Source organism: Pelobates fuscus, chromosome 5 (assembly GCF_036172605.1).
Source record: "Pelobates fuscus isolate aPelFus1 chromosome 5, aPelFus1.pri, whole genome shotgun sequence".
Taxonomy (NCBI): Eukaryota; Metazoa; Chordata; class Amphibia; order Anura; family Pelobatidae; genus Pelobates; species Pelobates fuscus.
This window is the reverse complement of record NC_086321.1, coordinates 72,877,370-72,898,340: the sequence shown is the minus strand read 5'-3', so window position 1 is coordinate 72,898,340 and position 20,971 is coordinate 72,877,370. Positions and strand designations below refer to the sequence as shown.

Here is a 20,971-nt window from a genome sequence, read left to right as displayed (position 1 = left end):
CAGAAAAAGAAAGTGTGTGAGGTTAATTGTATTGAAATTGATGGCTTGGCAACAAACATCAAACGGAAGTTGGCACCTTAGGGGCCAATCCCATTTATTTTATTTAGCATGGAATGATACACTTCAGAGATCTAGGACCACGCAAGCTGAGAACATGTTCCCTGTTGAAATGGTCTATTTAAACAGAGCTGGGAGAAGGGGGCTGAAATGTGAAAAGTTTGTAAAAGTGAAACGGGGCACCTGGAAGGAAAATATGAGAGAGTTGTACTTTTCTTTTGACACTTTCATTCATCGTATTTTGACACTCGTCTATACTGTCATACATTTGTGAGCTTTGATGAGGGACAGAAGGACCTTCCCAGATGATCTTGCACTTGTGCATAGATTTCCCGATGGGCCCTCTATTGTATGTTGCCGGATGATGCCTTTCCCCATCAGCTAGTATTTCTCCATCCTGTTTAATAAGTTCACATAAAACTGGCCTGGCCAGAGTAATGTGGAAAGGTTCCATGCTGAGCAAAGCCATTATAAGAATTATGTCCGGAGCATGTTCGCACATACAACTGTACATGATAAAATAAAAGCAGTGACACTGGAAACCGTGAACCGTGGCGAGGTGCACAGTAAGGGGAACCACAGAACACTCATCAAAGGCTACAGCTCTCTTTCAATCTGCTGCTGTTATATTTAAAATGATGTCTCTTTCAGTTCATTAGAGAAGACAAGCAGAAGATAACCAGCTATGCATGGAAACAATTTCCTGTACTAGAAATAATTGTAGCGCAAAATAACCTCAAAGCGAGAGAATTTGCATAATGTTCATTCTAAATTCAGGTAAAAAAAGGGAAAAAATTAAGCTAGGGATTTGTACTGCCTGTCAAAATCATTGTTCTGACACTAAAACAGAAACATTTGCATTTGTTATTATATTATATATCAAGAGTGTTTTAAAAGTACAGGATAGTGCTACGAATGAAGAGGAACAGTGAAAAAGGCCATTGTTTCAATGCAGTGTTAGTACTGCGCATTGAGGTAATTTATGGGAAGAACAGTTTTAGGCTAGCATTGTTGAACCATAGCATGTTCTGCAAATTACAAATGTATAAACAACTGGAGTTGGGGAAATCTCAGATCTGCTTGATATAAAGTGCATTTTTCAAATATTCCTAATCACAGAGAAAATAGTCTAAGTTACAATTTAGCTAGAATCTATGGATAGTTGAAGGTACACTACAGGGCCAGGAACACAAAAATGCATTCCAGACCTTACAGTGCTAAAAACACTGTCCAACTCCCCTGACCCCATGGCCCATGCCTGCCCTCTCTAAATATAGTTAAATCTTATATTTAATCTAGTCTGCTGTTGCTGGCTCTGTTTCTGATCTGCCTGCTTGGCTGGCATCATTAGGAGTGTTGATCTGAGCCAATGAAAATGCTTTCCCATAGGAGTGTATTGGTTTAGCTGAGCTTGTCAAGGAGGCAGATTCGGGGCAGAGTCCGCACATGCCAAACACAGCCTTGGCATTGAGATGCATTGAATCAATACATCTCTATGTGGAAAGTTCAGTGATTTCATGCAGAGGGTGGAGACACTGAATGGCAGACACACTTTGCACCATTGCCCCAGGAAGCACCTCTAGGAGAGGAGTGGCCAGTGGAGGTATCCCTAGGCTGTAATGTAAGCATTGCATTTTCTCTGAAAAGACAATGTTTAATGCAAAAAGCCTGATGGGAATGATTATACCAACCAGAACAAATCCAATAAGCTGTAGTTGTTCTGGTGACTACAGTGTCCCTTTAAATAAAATGGTATTTGTTGAAACCAACAAAGAGTTCATGGGATGGGAAACCTATAAATTTAGCAACTGACCTGCTATATTAAAATAAAAAAATAAAAAAACAACAAAAAACAAAAACAAAAAAAAAAACAGAGAAAAATAAGCCCCAAAACAGAGGACTAGTCTTTGTGTATTTCTAAGTACTATTCTAAGAAACAAAAAAATAGCTATGAATTTACATTATGTTTACACGGGAACACTAAAGCAGATGTAGTTAATTTATCTAAATAAAGGATCAAAAATTAATTATTTTCCATCAACTTTTCAAATTATTTATTGACAGAAGTCACCATTGAAATATTTGCAGATAAATTCTAATTTGTTTCTAACAGATTGTGAGCATTTAAAAAGCTTGTCCAAAAGAATTAAGGAATTAAACCACTCCAGCTTAATGTAGCGGTTCTGGTGTCTATAGCCTGTCCCTGCAGGCTCAGCACTGTGAATGCTGCCTTTTCAGAACACGTCTAGGAACACGTCGTGTGGTAGTCACTGAGACGGTGGCAGTCACTAGAGGTGCTTCCTAGTCCAGTGTGGCATAGTGAATGAATGTGAGTAAAACCATCTTTAATCTCCAGAGAAAAGGGGGCAGGAAGCCTAATCCTGCACATGTTTGTATTTCTGACAATGTAGTGTTCCTTTAAATTGAGTCCTAAATGCAATATATTCAATGAATTGTTAAGGAAGATCAATGAGACTTAAACCAATAGTAAATGGCAGAAGGCAAATGCTTGGACATAAGAAGAAGTAAGAATATAAGGAGTAGCTTAAGAGGTAAAGGTACAATGCGTTCGGTACTGGGTTCTACATTCAGAGAGGCAAAAAACATAGTGACTCTAAATTAGAGGGGTAAGCTATTTGCTCTCCTTGTCATGAGATATCTTCCTGATCCACCAAGTAATCACTGCCTGAGACATCTCAAATCTATAACACGCTTTATGTTAATACCACAGGCATTTTGGAGGCAATTCAACAAATGGATTTATGTGGTCTAGTGAAAATGATCATAACCCTAACTAAAACAATTTTAATACCCAAAGGAGTCTCTCGGAAGACCCAACCTGCGTATAGCCAAACACGTTTAAAATCCCAAATCTAAGCTAATCCAATCAATTTATTACAACCATTAACCAATCCAAATCTCACAATTCTGAGTTTTTATAATACAAATACAAAGAATGCCTGACATTCCTAAAAACATTTATATCTCCTTTGTACATGAGAATGTTTATTTTCTTACACTCCAAGCAGATGTAAAATGTATCTACATAGGTCAAGGATTAGTCCAAAATGCCTCACGTATAAACAGAAACTGATGCTGTCTCATGTCAGAAGGATCACCTACGATTAATCATCAATAGGCAGGTATGTAACTTCTATCTTCCAAGATCTATAGCATTACTCTAGTCGAGGCACCACTTCTCGGACCCATTGTGTGGCTCTGCTATTAACTCTAAAAAATAACAGGAGGTCATTTTCAGTAGTGTTACGGGATATGTCTTCCTAAACGTTGCTTGTTTAAGAAGCTTGGCTTTGCAAGTGGCTCTGTACTTGCTGAAATAGGAATCAATGTGAAGAGAACAGTGCTCTGCTTCTAAAAAAAAACATCTGAACTGAACATGCTGAGGACATAATGCTCAACCAGCAAATTAACTCTTTCAGGCAGGCAATCAGCAGCAGCTTAAGTGCCAACTCTTTCCACATGATTCCTAGATCCCAATCTATTTGGTAGAGGCTCAAATTATGCTAGAACTTTTAACCGCACAAAGGGGCTGGGGGAAGAGACGCACAAATGGGCTGAGGGGAAAGGACTCACAAATGGGCGAGGGGGGAAGAGACGCACAAATGAGCTTGTGGAAGAGATGAACAAATGGGCTGGAAGGAAGAGACGCACAAATGGGCTGGTGACAAAGAGACACACAAACAGGCTGGCTGGCGGGATGGAGACACACAAAGAGCTCGGGAGGAGGAAGAGACACACAAATGGATTCTTTTAAACATTTAGGACAGTAGCAGTACATGGATGCAATGTCAATTGAAGTGGAAGTGTCAGTACCCAGAATTTTTTATATTATGTTTATTTAAACAATATATTTAATAAATATGTATTGATGATGTGTAAAAATAAAATGTAATGGGGCGCGGGGCGTGGCAAGCATGGATTCTGGGTGAATTCTCGCTAATACAGGCCCCTTCTGATGGCTCTCCCACCTCAAAGTGGGTTTTATTTAACTGCTGACTTACAGCACACCTGGGACCCCTTCTAAAGAACATTCGGAAGCCGACACTGCTTCTGCTAATGGACATGCGCTGAGGCAAACCTGCGGCCTGGCTGTATGGGAGAGGAGGACCAACAGTGGAATGCCCAATTCCTCCCCCCCCCCGCCGATGAGGTTCACCCCAGCACTTTTAACTACTTACTATCATCTGCCACCCAAAATGGCGACGGAACACAACTCCACGAGGCAGATTTTCTGGTGGCATTTGGCCACAGATGAGCAGCCTTTTGGGAGCGGCTTCGGCAACTTGCCAGTTTGAAACTTTCAGACACTGATCATGCAACAGAGTCTAGCATTGCTCTCACTTATCCTCCGCCGGAGTAGCTGAAAAGACCCATGGAAGTGAACCTCTCTGAGCTGCGACAGAGCACTCACAATCACTCGGGTTTGACCCCCCCCCCAACAGTGCCGGATACAACTCTGGGGCAAGCCTGTTCATAATACACTGACATTTCCACAGAGTTCCTGGATGCTGTTCCTACCTTTCTCTTGTACATGGTGCCCCATGTATGCTGTTTTTCCTATCCCAAGTGTCTCTAACGCTTTACTGTAAACTGCTGGGGTGTTTTTTTACAAGTATTCAGTCTCAGTTTTTCTAGCTACACTTAATATATCACTTATCTTGTTTACTTAGTATAATGAAAATTACAGCATTACTAATTACTAATTCTAAGCATTACTTTGAGCCTAGTCTTGTCTTCTCATCTTCTAACTTTACCATCTTGTAACTTATCAATTAACAGTACTATTGTGTTATCTACAATAGATCACACCGTTAGTCAGTATAGCCTGATTTCTATAATGTCTCGTTCTACTTACCTTATTTTCTGCTCCATAAGACGCATTTTTTTCCTCTACAAAAGTAAGAGGAAATGTCTATGCGACTTATGGAGTGAATGCATACTGAGATTGTGTGGCATGGAGGAGGGAAGGCTGCAGAGAGCAGACACCAGGGAGTGCTGGGAGGAATTGACTATCTGTTACTTCCTACCAGCTTACTAACCGCACGGGCTGGGAGGACTGAAGATACTCTGAAAGAGGAGGGGGGAGTTTGTTTTCCTCCTCTAAAAACTAGGTGTGTCTTATGGAGCGAAAAAGACGGTACCTACTGACGTTTACAATTGCTAGTCTGTTACTATAATACTCTGAAAGCAATGCTGCTATTCTCTGCTGTCTGTTTTTGCTATGCTCGGGATTGCTGTTGTGGCATATCACGCTTACTGGTTATCACTTGTACAACAAAAATAAGGATTGACCAAAAAATTCAAATTGAATGCAGATACCCCTTTATCCTGTAACTCAGGGCTTGACAATTTTGCTTGGAATCTAGGAGTGAGCTAGAAAAAGTTAGGAACAAGGTTTTTTTGTAGCTAATAAAGCTATAAAAATAAAATTCTTAAATGGACACTATAGTCACCAGAACCACTATAGATTAATGTAGTGGTCAGTGGTGTACACACAATCCATGGGGCCCTGGTGCGAAAGTAATCCATGGGCCCCCCCTCCCTTCCTCCTCCTCTCCCTCCACCCCCTGACAGACACACACACACACACATACATACACACATACACACATACACGCATACAGACAGACAGACAGACAGGCACACACACATACCTACAGACCGACAAACACACAGACACATACATACATACAGACCGACACACACACATAGGCACAGCCAGGCACACACACATACATACAAACAGAAAGGCACATATATACACACACACACACACGACACACATACAAACAGACAGGCACACACACAGACAGGCACACATACATACAGACAGACACACACACAGGCACACATACATACAGACAGACACATACATAAGACACACATACATGCAAAGACACATACACACAAACATACAGACACACACACACAACACATACATACAAATACACAAACACACATACATACAGACACACACACAAATACACATACACACATACAGACAAAGACACATAACACATACATACAGACACACACACACACACACACACACAAGACACACATACATACAAAGACACATACACATACATACAGACACACACACACACACACACACACACACACAAGACATACAGACACACACACACAAACAAGACATACATACAGACATACACACACACACACACACAAGACATACATACAAAGACATACACACACACAAGACATACATACAAAGACATACACACAAACAAACACACACACACAAAATATTTTAGTCACCCTCCTGTTTCCTACCTTTTAGACCCCATTCCCTGGGGTCCAGTGGTGGCTCAGGTTAATGGGAGTCACAGTTCACTTCTTCCTCCCGTGTCGTATGTGTGTTAGCTGGGAGGAGTGACGTGCAGTCACTTCCTCCCAGCTCTGTGTGATGTAATCACAGGGGGCCCGGTCGCACTGTTAAAGATTTGATTCAATGCATCTCTATGAGGAGAAGTTGATTAGTGCATGCGCAATACCCTCTCAATGTTTTCCTATGGAAAAGCATTGGCTTGGCTGAGATAATCAAGATTGATCATATTGGCCATGGAGGTGGGGCCAGCCACGGCAAGACGGACACGGCATGGGAAAAAAAAGGTGAGTAAAATCACCATTCCCATGCAATCAGAGGGGGGCAAGTCACCTAAACAGACATACACATACTGACAGACACACACACATTCACTGACAGACAGAGAGAGATAAACACAAAGACAGACAGACACACAGAGTGTGTGTGTGTGTCTGTAAGTGACACACACACACACATTGAGAGACACACACAAACACAGTCAATAACAGACACACACAAACAGTCAATAACAGACACACACACTAACTTTTGGAGTGTAGTGGCTTTCTCTAGGGTCCAGTGGTGCTGCTGCCATGTTTGTGCTCTGCTTCCTCTCCGGCACGGTTTTGTGATGCCAGGGCTGGAGTGACATCATATTCCAGCTCCCGGCATCAGTGCAAGGAGCGCGAGGGAGCAGGGCAAGAAGACGATAGCTCCTTCCCTTGCCGCCCGGCTTCATTCTGCACAGCTGGCCAGCAACCTCAGCTCTCCCACAGCCGGCCTGCTCCATTCTCCCTTGCCGCCTGCACTGAACCGGCTGACAAACCCAGGAGCTAGGCCACAATTCCTAGTCGCCATGGCGACTTGGAGCTTGGGATTTGTCGAGCCATGCTGTAACTGGGTACCCCTATCTAAGCTCCCGGTCAATCATATGTTTTGTTTTTTTGCACATGGCAGAAAGCATACAGAAAAGAAGAGAAGCAATGTTTATATTTCTCTTCCTCGGTGTGCCCTGGCTCTGCCTGAATTGAACTTCAGTGTGATGCCGGGTGTTTTTTTTTTTTTTATTAAACTGTGTAATTTACAGTGAAGTGACGGTCCTCCTTTAAGAAGTAAACATTTATTTTAACATTAAATGTTACAAAAACTTGGATATGTTTGAAAATAGGACTTCAGGCGTGCTATAATTCATGAAGTTAAATAGAATCAAATAGAATAGTCATGGCTATTTTCCATACACGTAGCAAAGCAGTTCTGAGACATATTCATCTGAGACATGGTATGTGGAAGCGCGCCTTCACGCTATTACATGTCCGTATACCAGGTACTCAAGTGACTTCTCGAGATTACCATATTGGCTCATCATTAGAGCGGTACCAAGGGATACTTTTCTGTATTGCTGCTCAAACAGCTCCTATGCTCAAAACTAGTCAGATCTATAAAAAGACCTTTTTATCTATACTATAAGCAAAATAACCAAGTGTGAACACAGACTAAACACATTTTCACTGTTGGATGATGGACTTTCGAAAATGACCTGTCATTTAATGCTAGATGTCGAAGAGCGATGGTAAACAGAAAGTGGTTTTGTTTTCCCCACTGGCATGTCGTCCGTGGAGCAGAGGTTACAGTACTAGATGGAATGACTGCGATGAGGCATCAAATAGGCTCAACCTTCCTTGGCAGAACATCTAGAGTCGGCTAACAAGTGGCAAATCATCAAAGGAAGAAAATCCAACATGCACCTTCTGCCGTATGTACATTCCTCCTACTCTGGCAACGGTCCACATCCAAAAAAAGGATTTCATTTCAGGGAGAGGAAGTGAAAGGAAATAGCAGCAGAGTCTCGAACCAGTAGCTAAATATGGAATACAAGTTGAAAAGCTAAGCTTTTTTAACACGGCTCAACATCAAATGACAGTCAGAAGACTCAGCTCGGAGTATTAAAAAACAAACTACTACAAAGTCTGGGACACTGAAACACACTAAATCAGTGGAGTCATCCATCAATTTCTGTGGTTGGTTTCCAAAATTAGCTCAAGAGAGAATTTTTACAATGTATGCCTGGCCTAAATAAAAGTCTAAGATTACAAATTAAAATTTGTGAGATTTTTTTTTAAGCAGAACAATTGCATTAGGCCAAAAATGTATTTCCACTTATTTTGATTGTTAGAGCACTGACTTCCAATGCCGAGTTACACATTTTTCAAATACCACCCTCCCCCCAAATGCAGAATAATTTTGACCACCTATATTGTTTACTTAAAAGGAACACTCGAAGCACCATTAGATTTAAATGTAATGGCTTTTTAGGTGCAAAGATGCATTTTTTTTTCACACATAATGTAAATAATTGGCATTTTGAAAAAGGCTAATGTTTACATTTTTCTGAAATTAGTGCCTCTATTGGCATCAGAAAGACAGCTACTAAAGGTATTTAATCTTTAATGCGTTGGCTTTTTGAGGTTCTTCATGTTCAGCATGATCACACTGAATGCAGCCAATTTATTTATTTTAAAGAAGGGGGGCTAAATCTAAGGAACGCTCTACCATTAAATATAAATGTATTTATTTTTAACATAGGAGTGCAGTGTTCTTTTAAGGCACACACTATCGATCAATAGATAGGTTGACTTATTAAAAAGATCTGAGTACTGACTTTTCTAAGAAGACCCAGTACTACAGAAAGACTAGATAGGCGGCGTTTTTATATGCCCTCCTTTCGCCACTACACAATAACTGGCATTTTTCTAAATAAAATCATAGGAGTCTCCTATGCAAACAAATTCCCACAGCAATAACTTTTATATTCACCTGAATAGACAGCTCTTATACCTATGGAATGAGCACCAACATGTTCTGCAGTGCTCACAATGTGGATACAAAACAAGTTAAAACAATCAAGTTGGGGTGAACAGAAACAAGACGTACGGAGGAATCTGCTTTTAAAAATGACTTCTATTCTAAGGAAAGTGGGGTATAAGAAGTAACGAGGTAAAGACCAAATCTGATAACGGAGACCTGATTGATGTGGAGGTCAGTGAAGGTGGTTTGAACCACAAAAATCTAGTTAAGGAGCAACATTAGTAAATATATTAACATGTCTAATTAGTAAATATATTAACATGTCTAATTAGTAAGGCGACCAATGTAGGATAGCTAATAAGTGGGCAGCTTGAAAAAGTCCACTGGATTAGAGGGGGAGCAACAATGTTAATTAACTAAGATAGAGAATATGTTGCAATATAAAGTACAGACCCTTTCACTGTGAATTTCCGTCTCTGGAGAGCATGTTTACCCAAGATTATATGATTTCGTAAGTATAATGAGCAGTCAGGCCTATCAATCAGTTCAGTTAGCAGAAAACATTTGACACTACAATTGTCCATTAAAGACACAAATGTTTTATACTGTCAGTCGATGTAACAAGAAAAGTATCCAATTTACATGCAAAGAGGGTTTACGCATTTCTTTTTATAAAAGAGCCCTTGACAGGTAAGTGAAAAGTCAGATTAGCTTTCCACAGTGCAGCAATATCCCCACGCTGTAGTTCCAACAGTGTATAGTGGCCAACAAGAGAAAAAATGGAGTCTTGTGCAACTTGAATTTTAAGTGCACCCCCTGGTGCTACACCTTTAATTCTGAAGGGCAAATACAAACTTTTGGGCAGTAGCCCTTTATCAATGCTGTTGTCCTTCACACAGGACATCAGCATTGATAAAGGGCTACTGCCCGAAACGTTTGTACTTTGCCCATCAGAATTAAAAGGACAACAGCATTGATAAAGGGCTACTGCCCGAAACGCTTGTACTTTGCCCTTCAGAATTAAAGGTGTAGCAACAAAGGGTGCACTTAAAATTCAAGTTGCGCAAGACTCCATTTTTTTCTCTTGTTGGCTAATAATAATAATATATCTCCGTGAACTCATACGCCCTGTTAGATCCTGGATTTTACTTGGCAGGTGCTAAGACAACTCCACAGAAATCCATATATTTGGTATGATACACACGCCGTATTAATTTTAAACTGACCTAGGCCAACATTGAGATACAGGTATAACTCATACTTTGCTCCATATGTGAAGTGTCCTTTTGTTAATGCTGAAATGGTGTATTGAAAAGAGGGGATTTGTTGAAAATGCTTTCTTTTCTTTGTGGGTTCCCATGGGGAACCCTCCCAGAGATCTCTGTTCCTTATAATTTAAATACGTATAATTATCCTCCTCCACTTTAGTTTGAGACAAGAATGAGACCTGGAATATAAATCTATTTGTCAGTACCCTGCCCTATTTATTACCTTGATTTACTAGTTTACACATGGCTAAAATGCTGGGTTTCATAAAAATGTGCATGCAGAAAACTTACAGCGTCTGTGACGTTAATTTCATAAATCTTCTGAAATTCCACCATATCAAAGAACATTAAGCTCCCATTTCCACCTCCTTTCTTCACGGACGTTCCAGTAATCAGGAGTTTATCATCAGGACTGAAGCAACAGTCGGTCCTTAAGAATGCAAAAACAGACTTATAAGATGTTTTGAGAACAAAATATTTGCAGAACAGTTCCAATCTATTACATCAGTACATTCATTAAAATACCTTGTTCTGCAGTCAAGTAAAAAAATGTGTTTGACATTTCCAAATATCAACTAATATTGGTTCCATTCAGACGGTGGAATTAGTAAGTGGAGATACATCTTTATGAAATTATTGCAGCCATCCTAACGTTCCTCCCAAAATCAATAATACACATAAAACATAATATAAAGAAGGTGGACTGTGTGCTAGGAAAACCTAGGTGATGGTCATTAATGAACAAATCTCAATTTCAGAAATATATAGTATTTCCAGGACTGTTTTAAATCCATTATTTAATTTTGCTTCAATACATAGCATAAATGTGTAGCTTATGTCTGATGATTAAAAGTAGTTCAATATTCAGATGTAAAACAAAGAAAAACATATATATATTTTTGTGAATTTTGTATTTGTAAGTGTACAATTGACTCACATTTTATATGTGCTATGTGCCAATGTTACACAGTAATATTCTATTTAATTTGCTTTTATTTTCTTTGAATATTACATAATTTGTTTGGGGTGATATAAGCTGTGATGTCACGGCACAGGTTGAGACAAACATAGATAAGGGGTGGAAAAAATCTATTTCAATACCATCACCTTTAGGTTTCTATGTAGCGCCTTTCTTTGCGTAATCGTTTTCAAAAAAACGGAGTAAGCAGTATATCTCCAGATTAGGTCTAGCTTTAAATTAGACAAGAAAAAATATCACTTTATAAATCACTTTATGCAGCTCTAGTCACACCTCCTCTGCATGTGACCTGCATAGAGATCTATTGTTTAAACTCTCTGAATTGCACAGTCTGTTGAATTTAGAATTTCTTATCTACTGTCCTGTAAATAGGTTGCTATAGGCTAAAGGAGCATCCTTGTGTGGGATTAAACTTCATTTAACAGAACAGGAGACACAAACTTCTAAAGTAAACATACTGTGCTGTGCGATCTGATTAAAAATGAAACAATTCTCATGTTTCCGGTCTGAGTCACAGCCAGGGGAGGTGTGGTTAGGGCTGAACAAACAGAAACTAAAATGATTTAAAAGTACACTCCAGGCACCATAACAACTTAATAAAATGAAGTTATTATGGTGCCAGGAGGTCCATGGTACTGGCTCATCATTAAGGGTTAAACCGATCACGAATGCTTTAATTTCAAAGTCTGCGTTCCCGATGTTGGATCTCACAGCCACCCTGTCCTCCCCTTTCCTGCAAAGCTTCAAAATTTAAGAGTATGGCTGCTGGCGGTCTCAGCCAATCAGTGGCTACTCATTCACAAAACGGCTTGAGAAATGTACGAATTTCAATTAAGTTGTTATGGTGCCCAGACTGGTACTTTAACTGCTAAATGGCAGAGAAGTAAGCAGTGAGACTGCAGAGGCAAGATCTATACACTAAAACAGCTTAATTAAAAGGTATCTGTCATGCCGTAAACAACTTATGCTCTTTAGATTGAGCATAAGATTCTATCTATTCATTGTGATAGCAGTTTTGGATAAAAACCTATTTAAATATGGACTTTAATCCCAGATACCAGTCAATGCTTTGGCATGAACTAATAAGGAAGAGAAGAAGAGAGCTACACATGGGTTACACAAAGAGTAACACCCATGAAGTATAAAGATGGCGGCACGGAGGAAAAGTGAATAAATCTCTATATTTTACATTGAATACACTTTGTATAGTTGTAATATATAATGCATTCAATGTACATGGGAATGATTTCAGGTAAAAAAAAAATTTCACAACAGGTTCCCTTTAGCTAAAGCTGTTTTGGTGCTTACAATATCATATGTGTTATATGTTTGCATTTTAAAGTTGCTCAGAGGCTTTGACATATTTATGTTGTGACAGATCACCCTGTCCCTGAATTGTAACCCCTCTATCTCATTCTCCTATGGGTTTGGGACATTGCATTCGCCTTCATTTTATTTTTATTTAATTCCCCTACCGAACAAACTACTGAACAACTATGCAAGTGTTCTAAGTGGTTGGGTGGGTGGTCACCGTTCGGTATACGAACACGCAGCGGTGGCCATCTTTAGTCGCGAACACACAGAACAATGTTTGGTCGTCGAATGCATGGAGCCCAAATCGGACACTCGACGGTGCGAACACTGCTAGAACGCCCTTCCATCAACGTTCGGCTAAACGTATGGGAATTGAAAGGCATTCGGTGGGAGCAAGCTCCCGAATGAGAGACATAGACTAAACCTACCCACAAACTGTTGCGTTTAGTATTTTGAATATATTGAGTATTCCCGAAAGAGACAGACTGCTTAGCCTGATTTCACGGAACTCTTTTGGGCAGGAGCCTCATGCGCGGTCAGTCAAAATATGACCTCCATGAAAATCACGAACCCCTGAACCGATCTGGGTGATTTTGGGATATGTTGGTCACCCAGATCGGGGCTACCAGGGATGTAACTTTTGTGGGGTTTTCATGGATTTTGGGGGTACTTCCGGGGTACTGCTAAAATGTGTGTTTTCTGTGCCTGGAGTTAATTGAGTTAGTACAGTTCCTGACTCAATTATCTCACAAGCACAGGGGAGGGATTGTCTTATTTTGTATGGGAGTGTCCTGGACCTGAGAGCCAATGTAATCGTGTATATGTTTTTACTGTAGTCTACTATCAGGTCCAGAGGGGAGTGCCCCTCGTCTCATATTTGTGGGAGAGCTATACCAGCTGTCTCACTTCTGCTTGGAGTGCAAAATCACTAGCTCTTGTAAGAGCTGTTACTGCTCTGCATTACAGCATCCCTCCCACTAAGGGGGAAAAGAACATCTCTGGTGGCGGAACCCCTCTTCCCATCAGGGTGGCCTCTACATAAGTGATACATTTAAATCTGAATAAAACAAAATTAAATGTATTGCCGTAATTTAAAAGGACGCAGACTCTCTTAGCCAATGCAAGACTAAAGTCAGAAAAGCAGAGTTTACAAAAATGCAGTATTCTTGCAAAGATTTTGGAGTCTGCCAGATTATGCCTGCACACAGACACATATTTCTGCCCAATTAAAAAAAAAAAAAAAAAAAAAAAAGTTACAAACATTTTTAAGATTCAAATTCAACAACCAATCATAAAAATGGGGTTGGGTTATAGGTGGTAATCCCTGTATTTGTCCCCATGATATTTATTATGACCACAATTGACATGTAAGCGTGCACACCAAATTTCCAAGATGTGCCCCTTAAATCAGCTCTGATCTCATGTCACCTGACAAGTCCACTTTGAGCTGATTAATAGCCAAGCATATCCTGAATTGCTGGACCATGATATTGAGAGGGAAGCAACAGACTCTAACACTAAGTAGTAAGTTAATGCAAGCAAAATTTATACTCAATGGAGTAGCTGTTCTCAGTTTCCATGTCTGTTATTTGACCTGAATTATACAGCTTGGTTTTCTACGGTCTATAGAAATAACCCCAAAATTAGATTAAATTAGTAGATGATAAACTGTAGGTCCTGGCTCTATGAATATACAGTATGTCAGTTTGGTACCAGGTGTTGTGGGTCACACTTTTCACCTTAACCTGGTGTGTTCCCAAACAAAATAAATTACTAGCAGCCACACTTTTTTTCCAACAAATACATCTATTCAGGACATAAATGATAACGGAATTTGACACGAGTTGTTCTACACTGACTAGCTGACTCATAATACAAGAATAATTTAACAAGATAAGGTTAATGGAAGAAGCACTACAAATCTCACACACTTTTGGGTGGTATTACAACAGAATGGAATGGTCTGTCTCCAAACCAAGAACTTCACTTAATACTTCTGAATAAATTCATGTTAATAGGTCTCAGCTGTGGGTTTTTCTTTTTTAACTCTTCACCAGTGCCCTGGAGTGTGATGCAGACTATGGGGGAGATGTATAAATAAAGAACCTTTCTTTTAACACTACGCATGAGCCCTGCAGTCTTATTTATGGCTGATCTCTTGACAATATGCAAAAGGTGGCCATACAGGCCAAGTAAAAGCACACTACAGACCGAAGCTGACCCCTATTTTATTAGAATAACATAAAAAAATTTTTTTTTTAAATTAACAAAATGTAAAAGTATTAGAATAAAAAAAAAAAAGGGCACCCTTTAGATCCAATGTTTGCTGCAAATCCCCAGGGTTTCTAGCAAAGTGCTTTAGATTTGGAACAAGATAAAGCTTGACAGTCAATCCTACACTTTCCACTGGAATACCAAGAAGTTTATGGAATGTGTATTGAAACACTCAGCAGCAGTTCCATTCATCAAAATAGATGAGTGAACCTGCTGCCCTTCTTCCTATAAACTACACCTTGGCTGCAACAATTTTATGAATGAATGAATTTTATGTAAATAAAGCTCAGATCTTAAAGCGGCAGTCATATTTGCCGATATGAGAAACTGTGTATAGGGACACACAGAGTTGAAAATCCTGTTATATGCAGATCATAGAGATTGCTAAAGTAAATATATGAGAATTTTTTTTAAATGGTACACATTTGTTATCCAAATAAAATTGAAATAGGTTTGCTTCCTTTCTTTGTGCTTTATTTTTAGTTGTCTTTGTTTACTGAGAATTCTAGCACGATTAAAGGGACAGTATAGTCAACAGAACAACTACAGCTTATTGTATTTGTTCTGGTGAGAAGAATCATTCCCTTCAGACTTTTTGCAGTAAACACTGTCTTTTTAGATAAAATGCAATGTTTACCTTAAAGCCTAGTGATAACTCCACTAACCACTCCTCAGATGGCTACTAGAGGTGCTTCCTAGGGCAGTGCTGCAGAGTAAGCAGTACTGCTATCAGTGTCTCCACCCTATACATGCAGACACTGAACTTTCCTCATTTCATTTCATCTATATGAAGAGATGCTGATAGGCCAGGGCTGTGCTTGACTGGCGCTGGCTCTGCCCCAGATAGGTCTCCTTGACAGACTTAGCCAACCCTATGGGAAAGCATTGTGATTGGTTCACAGAACCACTTCTGATGATGCCAGCTGTAAGCAGGCAGGCAGGGGGTGGGGGGGAGGGGGAGGAGGTTAAGGTAGTGGTTTTAACACTATGGGGCCTGGAATACATGTTTGTTTTCCTGACCCCATAGTGTTCCTTTTAGAGAAATAAAAATGTTGCACTTATATGATGCATCAGGCTACTTACATGGTAAGATAGTCCAAGTTTCTATATTTGATTCTATAGAAGTCTGAGTGTTGGAAGTGGCAGTTATGGTACCAGGAGTCCTCTGGTGCCATCCAAGGCAGCTGTCAAACCGTTTACATTGTTTACCAACACATTCCAGCTTTGGACAATATTCACTAGCTGAGAGTGTTAGCTTTAAGGCAAAAAGAACCTAACTTCTCACTCACACACTCAAAGAGCTGAATGGACATCTCACATCATGAGCTTCATGTTTCTATAGGCGGTCTAACGACACACCACTCAAAGGAGAGAAAATACAGTGCTGCTCATCCACTTTCAGTGGTTTCAGAAAGAAAAATAAGCTTAACAGAGGACTGAAATAAAAAGACAATAAAAATGTTATAGTAACACCATAATACTATAAAATAAACTATATAAACATAAAACACAGTCGTTCTCTATAAAATAGGTGTTGAGTTTAAAAAACACAGACCTGGCCTTCCTACAAAATGTAATGAGATCATGTTTTGGTTGTTAAATCCTTTTTTTTTTTTTTTTATCCAAGAGTTAGTGGGAGCTTCTCATGAGCTGATGAGCAGCTTAATTTGACATTGTAAAAACAGAAAAAACAGTCACTTTATGCTCCCGGGCACAGATAGACGCTCAATGGAAAAGTGTTCCCTTGGACACTTGATAATATGACAGGAAGAAAACAGAAAAAAAAACAAAGAGGGAATACCATTTAGTATATCACCAATCCATGAATAGTAAATGTATATAAGTATATACAACCTACATATATTATAAGTGACAATGTATCTGAGAAAAATCAAAGGTTTATAGTGCAGTATGTTCAGTACTGAGGTATGGGGAGGGGTGGTAGAAAACTCACAGGATAGATGAAATGTCAGGCATATCTCCCGCTCAAATGGGGTAAGCAAAAAATCAGCAATCAATCTTCAGAGGCAATCTTGATAACTCCAAATAGCAAAAAGATATTAAAAGAATATATAGTGCAGATGGTATTAAAAATTACACATTTATTAGACAATATTGCACTTTCAAGATGTGGATTTTTTTTATATATATCACACCCACTATATATATATATATATATATATATATATATATATATTATTATTATTATTATATATTTTATGACCTTTTTTTTTAGATCATCTTTTTCCAAGTCTTGTTGTTTTTTTTTATAGATAATATAACTTTCTTTTTTTCCAGATATAAGGACTGTAATGCTTTGTCTTATCATGATTATTGATTGTATATTGGTTTTATATTATTGTTCCATATTTTTGTAACTTCAAGTGTACTGTGTATGTAATATAACCGCATTATAAACCACTTGTTGGTTATGATAACAACATAATAATATGCCCATGACATGAGAAAGAAGCTGAAAACTCTACTTGCGTTCCACTGTGAAACGCATACTATTTCCAACTGCCAGAAAGAGACGTCATTACGTGTATGTCAAGCTGAACACCCGGAAGTCGTATTTGCGTTCCAGCGTGAATCGCACGCTGTTTCCAGCTGACGGTCATCTATCAAAACTTCCACAGTATATAAAGAAGACACACAAAGATCAACACCAGCTTATCCTTTGAAAGTCCCATTGGACAAAACGCGTAGGTCTTATTTTATTGTTGTTACTCGTCATTTTCTTTTATTATTTCTTTGACTTTCTACACCTATGTGTCTGGAGTTTATTACTGCCTTTGCTGCTTATGCTGAAATCCTGACACCACGTTGGCTGTGGAGATAGGTTCTTATTTTATCCACATCTTATTAGTGCAATATTGTCTAATAAATGTGTAATTTTTAATACCATCTGCACTGTATATTCTTTTTACATCTTTTTGCTTTTTGGAGTTATTAAGATTGCCTCTGAAGATTGATTGCTGATTTTTTTTGCTTACCCCATTCGAGCGGGAGATATGCCTGACATTTCGTCTATCTTGTTTGTTTTCTACCACCTGTCCCCTACCTCAGTACTGAACATACTGCACTATAAACCTTTGATTTTTTCAGATACATTGTCATTTATTAAATATGCAGGTTGTATATACTTATATACATTTACTATCCACTGAGTGGTGATATACTACTTCCCTCTTTAATTTGACATTGGGCTGTATCTCCTGTCCAATCAAGAGGTGAGGGGAAAAAAGGAAGACAGACAATAAATGTTAATTATATTCACAGATGAAGTGGCAAGTGACCAATAGTGGGAGAAGGAAGCAGAAGCAATAATGAAACCTCAGAATTACAAATGTTCCCAAAGGATTGCCCAATATTGGCAACTGGTGTGTATATTAATAATCTAAGTTTGCAAATCAGAATTTGCATTACAAGTTGCCTGATATTGCCTAGTCTGTACGATAGGCGATATAGCGTTTTTTGTGTTGCTGCACAGTATTTTGTTTTACCTTTTATCTTTTTAGCATCAGATTTTTTTGCCACGGACAACAGTTGTCCCAAACAGATTTACAATTTTTGGAAAAACTGTTCTGCAGAACCGAATAATCACGTTATACGTAAGTCTACTTTATAGTACCACTAAAATATCAGTTAAACTGTAAGCTCACCTGTCCCGTCATGAAAACATAGGTTTTTGTTTTGCATCTCATGATTATATGGATTGCTTTTTTATGGGTGCTGTGTTAAATTACCACCATATGATAAAACATTGCCAGGTCCACTGTGTGTGGTGGGATAAAGTAACTTGAAACTTTTTAAAGCAGATCTGCCACTGACTGGGGCCTTCAAAGACCATCGGCGGTGGCATCGCTGCTGAGGGGTTCAGTGGCCATGCAAAGCAGGGAGAAGTAACATTTACTAACCTTTATCTGCCCCTTGTGGCCACCGCCATTCGCTTCAGCTCCTGGTACATCATTTGACAGTACCGCATTGAAATCTATGACGGATCCGGCATGACCCTCTACTGGTAACGTTTTGTCAAGAGGAGGACAAAGTAATCTCAGTGTATCTTTTGACTGGGTTGGAATTTCAGTGAAATTCCAAACACAGCCAATCTGAGTATTTCATAATGATTCAATTGAGGTGATAAAGCAACAGAGCCACTTTAAAGGAGCACTATAGCGTTGAGAATATAAATATGTAATCCTAATGCTATAGAGCCCTAGTCACCGTTTATGTGACTAGGGCCCGGTTCCGCGGCAAATAAAAGGTTAATTAACCATTTATTTGCTTATCTTAATCCAGCGCCGGGCTGAAGTGGTCTGGGTGCCCATAGTGGTCCTTTAAGGTGTGTGGCTTCCATCTTTACATTTCTAACTGCAACACTAAAAGGGTCTTGGATAGCTGTATCTGATTCTTGTATCCTTTGTGAGTTGGTGAGTTCTCCTACCCATGTTTTTTGGAGAATTTCTGTCCAGAATTATATGTAGATCTCACAAGAACACTATCTTTAAACAATGACAAGAGCCTGAAATAGTACAGGGATTGAAGTCAAACACTTACATTGGGAAAAAGTTGGATAAACCAGAGGCCGTATGGAGCGGTTTCTTAAAGTTCCTAATGTCCCACGTTTTTAAAGTATCATCCCCTTGAAAGAAAAGGAAAAAAAAATATAAACTGAAACATTCTTTTTAATATATAAAAATAGAAAAATTCTTAAAACTTGGAATGTATAATTTGGAACAAAAATTGCAATCTGTCTAATTTAACTCTGTGGGCTCTGCAGCTACATACAAAGCAAATATAAACATGTCATTTAACATGAATAATAAATATAGAAATAGGCTGCCCTTAATTTACCCCAAATCATTTTTGTAAAATAACCAGCGAACAAGCTACACTGAGAGCTGCAACAATACAGATTAATAACAGACAAAAAGCTAAATTATTATGTGACAGAAGATATATAATCACCATAAAACATGTTGTGTAAATGGTATCTTGTCGACTTGCATAGAATAGAATTCAAGCTTGATGCATAGATATCATGACGCATAAATGGAAATGGTGTTATTATAGATAGACAGCCAGGTTAAACACACACACAATATAGAAATCACAGAGTGTCTAGTTTTTAGATAGACAGACAGAAGAATTAATCCTGAAGGTCTCGTCATTTGTTTAATTTTTAAAGGGACACTATAGTCACCCAGACCACTTCAGCTTAATTAAGTGGTCTGGGTGCCAGGTCCCCCAGCTTTTAACCCTTCAGATGTAAACAGAGCAGTTAAAGAGAAACTGCTATGTTTACATTGCAGAGTTAATCCAACCTCTAGTGGCTGTCTTCCTGACAGCCGCTAGAGGCGCTTCTGCGACGCCGGATGCGAAATTCGCATCCAGCATGCAGAACGTCAATAGGAAAGCATTGAGAAATGTTTTCCTATGGACAGTTTGAAAGCGCCCGGGGCTCTTGCTGTGCATGCGCATTCCGCTCCACTCGGGAGCTGACGTCAGCAGGGGAGGAGAGGTCACCAGTGCTGAGTGAGCCTGGCACTGGAGAAAGGTACGTGGCTGAAGGGGTTTTAACCCCTTCAGAGCCAAGGGAGCGGGGAACCTGAGCATGGGGGGGAGGGCGGGGGTCCTAAGGATGCTATAGTGTCAGGAAAACAATTGTGTTTTCCTGACACTATAGTGATCCTTTAAGCACTAGAGCAACTAGACAACATTTGAAACACTTAACATGACCAACAATGTAGCAGTATAGATTATTTTTTTGAATCTAGTTCCTTATGGAACAGTTTTGGTACAAAGCCTAAAATACACGTACATGGATAAAACATCTGTCATTGCTGACCCAGGTATTGCATCGTACGCCCTTATATCACATGCACCTATATTCTGTCAAATACCCTCTCCTGGGTAAAAGTA

The 20,971-nt window shown here is 39.2% G+C and overlaps 1 protein-coding gene across 2 annotated transcripts in view; it reads right to left on the bottom strand.

Moving 5' to 3' along the window:
• Window positions 1-20,971, bottom strand: part of WDR70 (WD repeat domain 70) — a 276,550-nt gene that overhangs the window by 50,531 nt on the left and 205,048 nt on the right. For both annotated transcript variants that reach the window (XM_063456857.1, XM_063456856.1), the window contains exons 12-13: window positions 19,607-19,691; window positions 10,771-10,909 (exon numbers count right to left, since the gene is read on the bottom strand). In XM_063456857.1, the coding sequence (XP_063312927.1) occupies window positions 10,771-10,909; window positions 19,607-19,691 (224 nt within the window). The remainder of the gene's footprint in view (window positions 1-10,770; window positions 10,910-19,606; window positions 19,692-20,971) is intronic.